Source organism: Geospiza fortis, unplaced genomic scaffold (assembly GCF_000277835.1).
Source record: "Geospiza fortis unplaced genomic scaffold, GeoFor_1.0 scaffold40, whole genome shotgun sequence".
Lineage (NCBI taxonomy): Eukaryota > Metazoa > Chordata > Aves > Passeriformes > Thraupidae > Geospiza > Geospiza fortis.
In genome coordinates, this window is record NW_005054297.1 from 9327919 (window position 1) to 9335411 (window position 7493).

General features: G+C 38.1%; 1 protein-coding gene across 1 annotated transcript in view; it reads right to left on the reverse strand.

Annotated features, from left to right (window-relative positions):
* Positions 1–3106: 3106 nt before the first annotated feature.
* Positions 3107–7493, reverse strand: part of TMEM156 (transmembrane protein 156) — a 17139-nt gene continuing 12752 nt past the window's right edge. The window contains exon 6 of the mRNA XM_031064962.1: positions 3107–3204. Within this exon, the coding sequence (XP_030920822.1) occupies positions 3107–3204 (98 nt within the window). The remainder of the gene's footprint in view (positions 3205–7493) is intronic.

The following is a 7493-nucleotide window of genomic DNA, read 5'->3' on the forward strand; positions in this document are numbered from 1 at the left end:
AATGTTTTTCAGCCTTTCATCTTTCAATGTGTTATGCTAAGGGGCACTGCTGAGGCCATCAGCAGGTTCTCCAGCTCATTAGCTATAATGATCGTGATCAGAGTTATCCTTGCTTTTACATTTCCTCCTCCTCACAACTGCTGTTACACCTACCACAGCTGCTGTGTAGGTAGTCTCCTGACAGAGAAATCAAACACTCTGTGCTGTGGTTAATGGTTTCTCTGAGTGCAGCTCCAGCTGGCTGAAGATGAAGAAAAGTATAACTCATCTTGCCTGTCTGATTCAGGGCAGGCATTGAAGTAACTCTTACCAACCAGACTGAGGTTGGTTTGAGGCAGGGAAGGGCAGATGGTAGCAGCATCCCCAGTGAAGCTCTCTCAGGTTTCTAGCTCTGCCTAGAACCCCTCCTTATTTGAGGCTCTTGTATCAGTGGTCTGAAATGAACACTCTTCAGGGGAGCAGCTGTCAGTGCAACAAAGATGATGGGTTTGATCAAGAAGCTCCCTGGTACATACTTCTCATCTCCAGCCCACCTTCTACTTCAGAGAAAAACCCACGCTTCATCAAGCTGATGTAGTCTAGAACTGTCTTTGGCAATTCTGGGAATTTGATTATTTTTGCATTTTTCCAGCCTCAGTACTTAGCTTCCATGTGCAGTACTTGTAACACAGCTTCTCCCTGTTGAGCTAACGAGTCTTTAGCAGCATTCTAGAGACCTCACATTCTAGAGACTTCACTGAGACAAACCCAGCACTCATGCAAAAAGCGGATCACAGTTTCCTTCCCCAGCCTCAGTTACCACAAGCACTCATAGCTAGCAAGCTTTCCTGGAACTGAGGCATCCACAGACACAAGCAGTAATGACGTGGATCTGATCTTATCAGATGAAGTGAGAAGAAGGGGGTTTTTGCAGGAAGTAAAGCAAAACTAAAGCAAAAAGTGCTTTTTATTATTTTCACAGAGTATTTAGCTCTGAGAGAGTATTCCTTTAAGAAATGTATTCAAAACAATACATGATGAAAGGCAAGATCTAGATCTACGTTTCTGCAGCTGGATTATTTAATAATATTTCCACACAATGTCATGTAACATTACAATTTACAATGTATTCAGCATTATTCCCACAAATCACATCTGGATTTCACCTCACTGCCAGCTGTCCCTCTGAGAGGAAGACTATCTGGAAAAGCAAGCCTGCTTCTGTACAGCACTGAACAAGGCTTTTGGGCTTTCTCAAGATACCTAGTCTTTTTCTTTCAGTTATTCACACAGAGATTAAGGAAAGGGAATAATTAAACCCAAAGTGTCCTGGATCTCATATATTGTCTCACAGAGCAACCAAAAATCTGAAAAGCTGTTCCATCTCTTCTTTCTATCCTTTAGTTCCTAACAGTGAAGGTAATAAAAGCAAAAGGTCACCCCAACAGTAACTCCACCTCTAGCAACACAAAAGTTAAATTTGTATGGGAATGAGCCATGACTTTTTCCCTCTGCTTCTAAAAGATGAGTTTTAGGTGAATGCAACATCCTGAAAGAAGAACAGAATTAACAAAGCATGCTAATGATCAGCCATAATACTATATAAGTGAAGGCACTGAAGCCAGGTGAGCACCTGCTTAGCAGCACATCCCATTTCAACCTTAGGAATGTCCTATTTTTGAGCCAAGAGTAAAAAAACCAATTAAGTTGGGCAGGTACCTGGGAGATGTGGATATGAGAGAGAGCCGACAGAGACCAGAAAAATAAATGGTATAGTACTGAAGTGTCTGGGAGGAATCCCTGCAGAAAAGGAAGAAGCTGCCCTACAGAAAGGCTAACGGGGCCTGGAAAGCACCTGCTCAGTCAGAAACTGAGCCCAAATGGCAAACAGCTGAACTCAGATGATCTGGGAACTGCTCTCATCTATGTCACAGAGTTCCCAAGTCATGTCATCTCTTTGTGTCTCCTGACAGCCTCATTTTAAAAACAGTAACAGTAACAACTTCTTATCTTTGTAAGTCTTCACAAGATCTATGGATGACAATCACTTAAACAGAGGCCAGTATTTTTAATAACTATAATATACTATCCTATAACCCAGCTAGTCTCATTCAAACGCCAAAAATTTCTCTAGCTCAGTCATTAATTCACAATGGAATTACCTCATATTCTGCCAGCAAAGCTGTTCAAAATTTTTCATTTAGTTCTGTCCTCAATGTGCAATTTCATCTTCATCGTTCCACATGAAGCACAAAAATCAAACTGCTCCTCAGTACATTAATTTTTTTAACACCATAAAAAGATAGCATGACATTACATTGAGTTTCCAATAAAACTCCATCCAATTTAAATAGAGATATAAAAGAAGGAACTCCTTAAGCCTTTAATAGAAAAAAAATCACCATACACAATAATATCATGCGTGCAAGTAGCCATCACCTGGTCTATGCACTTGAAATATTAGTCTGTATTACTTATTCAAGTAGCATCTGTTTTTTCTAGACATTACAAGTATTTTCAGGAAGAGCTATCTCTTACTGCACATTTCTATGAAGATTTGGTTCCTTACATCTGGAATTCCTGAAACAATTACTGCAGCACAGTGGCTGCAGAAAGTTAGGACTGGGAGATTAGTCTTGGTTCTGAACAGAAACCAGCTTCTCATCATTCCTTCTGACTGGTGGAAGAATGCAACAGAATGATCAATTTCTTTTGCTTGAGGAATTTCATAAAGAGGCTATTTGTTTCAAATATGGAATTTTCTTCAGAGATCGTTTGCCAATTGCTTTTTTCCTCCGCCCTTGTAAAAACAAATGTCAGCACAGTGCTAAAGTTTAGGACACAATATTTTGCACCAGAAAAAAAGTGTCAGAATTTGCACCAAGGTCTGCAGGGATACACAGGGTTTATCAGCTAACACATGATTATAGATCACTTTTGGTAGCAGAAGTAAAACTGATTCTCTTTTCATGCCACCTAGCTCTCACAAAACACATTATGCAGTTTTTCATGTTATTCACTTGGCTAGAAGAAGTAATAATTTATTTTGTTCAGATAGCCACACTATTAGTTCTAAATATATGGGGCAAACCAGAATAATCAGGGTTGTAAGATTTTTACTTACGTTCTACAGTTGTTCCACGTGACAATGCTCTTGTTCAGGAATTACAGGTAATCTCTTTGTAGTCTGTGCAGGAAGTGGGGCCTGTTGTTTGCTGGTTTTCACTATTAAAAGTTAAAATAATTTTTATCCATATTGTTAGCAGCAAATATATCTGCAGAGTGTTGGACTTGCATATGCAAGTTTAAAAATAATTGAGACCTATCTGAACACAAGACAGAGATGGACAGTACTGAAAGTACTAACCATGTCTGGTATTTAATTTCCTTTTAATATTAGTAGGACTACAATGTCCTGGTTCTACACTGATCAGGGAAGCAGCTTGAAGGTAGGCAAATAAATTTGTGTGAAATAAATTTGTGAATAAATAGTAGTGAAAATCCAAAAGCATGCAAATTTGAGGTTATGTAAATGTCCCCCAAAATACAAACCCTTAAATTTGGCCAGTTAAGCAGAAACAATGGAAGTTTAGAGTGTGAAATTCCTGACTCATTTTCACATAAGGGCAGCACAGATTGCCGCAGGCACAGGTGGTGTGGCCTCAGCTCATTTGTCACATACGCAGGGAGAGCTACTGGGTATCGCCCAGTTGTCAACAAAGGTGACAGCATACACCTCAGAAGCAGGAAGGGGAGAGGTGATGCCTTAGCACACAGATCCTGATACAGTATCTCAGTGAAATACTGATAAGGAAATGCAGAGATAGCACTGTCAGGCAAATGCATGCAGAGTTGTTTATCCAAAGCATTTTTCAAAGAACTGCTGTAGAACACAAATAATATTTTGACTCCAGGTCAATCCTGTCCCTGACTATCCATTACTTCTGTAAACCTACAAATGGGTTTCCACTGAGATAACAACAAAAGGATAAACTGTGCCCCTTATATCTAGCTATGTTCATTCTCCACTGACTACATCATTTGGGCTTTTCTTTTTACAAATGCTATTAAAAAGTACAGTTTGGATCTTGGCACTCAAGCAGCTGAATATATAAAGCAAAGTAAAAAAAAATTAAAAGTTTAAAAAAAAATAACAATGGATCTTGTTTGACCCTCAGGATGAATGAGATGAATCTGGAGAGAATGGGAATATAGGCTGATATCCCCTTCAGTGCCTGTGTGTAAGAGTGTTCTGCATGCATGCAAACTGAGCAGAGAAAAGGTCCTTTGTGCATCAGTGCTCTATGGAAAGCATACAGGGGCTATAAAAGGCTCCCTAAAGTTACCTGCATCCTATAGATTTTATCCTTCTTTTTATCTGAAAAAAAATTTTAAAAGCTCCAAAGTCGTAATAAGGCTTCACAATTTTCTTGGTTATGTTGCATTTCAGAAACACGTAAGTCTATGTTAAATACTGAATACTATGAGAAGCTTTGCTTTTGCCAACATAATTCATATAAGTTGCAGAGGGAAAGATAATTATTTAGCTATGTCAGGAACTGAGAGGGACCACCAAATAGGTGATGTTTCAGTTAGCCAAGATTAAACAAATTTCTCTTTCTTGTCTTAGCATCTATTTGCTGCTGTAGAAGATGTGTCTTGCCTGTTCTCTTTGCTAAAAAGAAAATGTATTGCAGAATACAAGGAGGAGTAAGTCTGAACTCGCTAGGATGCCAGCCCTGACACTGCTGAGCCAGCATTTGCTTCTGTTTCCAACATGTCAACTAACCTGAAGCTATAGCAACACATCAGAGATATGGCAGAATTTCCCTTATTTCCTCTAATCTTGTGGGAAAGGAACTATTATTTTAATAGGATAGCACAGAAAACAATACAGGAATTCAAATGAGAGGGAATTTGTCTTGCCGTTTCTTCTGTGCAAATTATAGCTGTCAAGCCCACTTGTATCAAATAGTATGGATGTCACAAACCCTAAACAGTCCAGAAAACAACTGCAGATCAGGAAGCCTGAGGTTTTATTCTCTGAATCCTGGTTGTCACTGTGACCCTGCAATGCTCTTCATTCAGGATGAGTTATGAAACTACCATCCATCAGAATTCATTTTGCATTACTGTGAGCCAGACAATTGAGTCAAGGAATCTTGTATTTGTATCCTAAAATGTAATGAACCAAACTGTGACTCCCATGAGCCAATGAAGCATCACTAAAAATGAATATATTGTTTGAGCAATGTAGAACAAGATATTATGCTTGAACTAAGGCTGTTCACACAGACCGTAGAGCAATAGCACGATGATTTTAACAATATGATTCCCTGTCTGAATTGTCCAGTTCTAGTACAGGAATGAGAACAAGCCTTTTTTTCCTAACACATCTTATGCCACATTTGAAATAGAATCAAAATAAACAAGGAAAATAAAGTCTGAATGGGAGTTTATGGTGATAAGATTCCAGTAATATAAATTCCCACTAAAGTATAACTCAGCTAATTATGTTAGTGAATCTTCCAGACCCTACTAGGCAGATTCAGCCTAGTTATTAAATGCCCTGATTTATGCAACCTCATTCCTCTGCAACTTATTCTTGGTTTTTGTTTTTTTTTTTAATAATGTAGCATACAGTTCATGCACACTGGCCTGCTCCCAACAAGTAATTTTGTGCCATGTGCCCAGGATTACCTTTGTTTTTAGGATACAGCTACATGAGAATAACTACACTTAGTCAGTTACTAGACTGGAAGAGGTACCAAAGTTGTTTAGGGAAAGTGGGCTAAGGAAGAGGAATAACAGCAGGGTAAGTATAACTTTCTTCCTTTTATCTGCATTGGAGACTGATTTAAGCAGTAAGCTGCAAGCGACAATTCAGCAGTCTCTATCTGAGTTCTTTTAAAACTCTGTGGGGAATACATTCTACTCCTTCTAATTGCCATTATTAATTTATTAAGCTGTTCTAAAACCTCTTCTACTGCTTCTTCAATTTATGAAAGCTCTTCAAAGAAACTCTTGCAATAAATTCTCGAGTGGGAATCTCACTAAGATTCTCTATAGTAAATGCAAAGCAAGGAAGTGGCTTCAATGGATCCTTTTCCATGTGTTATTACCATCAAGTTCTATTTGATGAAAATCCTCCGTGTCTGGAAATACAGATCAGCCACTTAATGAATACTTATTTCTTGCACATAAAGGTATCCTCTCTTCTTTCCCTTGTCTTGTGGATGCATTTAAGGGAAACTCTTTTTTGTCAGTTCATACCATTCAAGGGACAGTTACTATACATAAATGCAATGGCAGGACCAGCTCCTAAGTCTAGAAAATGTGTTTTGTACAACGCATGGTCTAGTGCATTATTTTTTAGCTTTACAGCCCAGACAACATTTAGTTAACATTTATGACAGAATGCTATTAAGCTCCCCTCTTGTCACTATATGTGCTTAATCCTTTGCAGTACTGTGAATTTGGAAGGTTGTAAATTAAATCCTTCCCCAGAGAACATTCTGTACATTTTCCCTTCTTTCCTCTGGTCACTGGACTTAATGACAATGATTCATGGATATAAAGCCACTAACAGTTTCACAAAACTAACATCCATGCTGTAAATTACTTTTTTGTAGGACCACAGTGACATTAAGCCAGTCATTTACTAAGCCTCCTAAGAATTCACTCCCATTCTCAAAGTATAGGCTTCTCTCTTTTTCTTCCCTTGTAATTTCTTTACTTCAAATAACCTTTTAGGAGTACATATCCATCTTTTCATCTATAAGATGTACTGTCACATCCTCTCAAGTACTCATTACTGTGTTTCCAGGGTGATTGTATTGTCTTCAGTGGATCTCAATGGTTTCTTTCAAGATTGCAAGCTATGCTCTAATTATAGGGAAAATATTGTCAAGGGCTGTCAACAAAGTCATCTGTAGCTATTTATAATCCATTATCATGGTAACAAATCCTAAGCATAGGAACTGTGGAAAGAATAAACTCTTCATATGGATTTGATTGTAATTTAAATTATATCGGTATAAACTATGAAATTGATTGGATTGACTGAAATTATGGTGTGTGAAACCAAGGAATTTTATTTTAAAATAAACCTCATCATGGCAGTTCATGCAACTAAGCATCTTTCTGGGTTTCATGGATCGATTGTAGTAGGAGGCACTTAAGAGTGAGAATGACAGACCAATAAGGGATTCCTATTCTCTTCAGTAAAATCTAGTAAAATCAGATTTGAATTTCCATAAGACCCCATCATCAAAAATGCCTTGGATATACAACATTAAATGGCATTAAAAATGCCATTCTGAACATGTGTTTAAACAGGTATGATATTAGTGAAGCTACTCAAGACAATAGATGTCAGAAAAGTAATTCCTTCCATGCAGAATGAAAAGAATGAGCTCATAAATATGTCTCAGAGGTAGCCAGTGCTTTAAGAGCAAGAAGCATAAATTGTACTCACAGGGGAGTTCAGACAGACAAGAAGCTATTCACTCTTT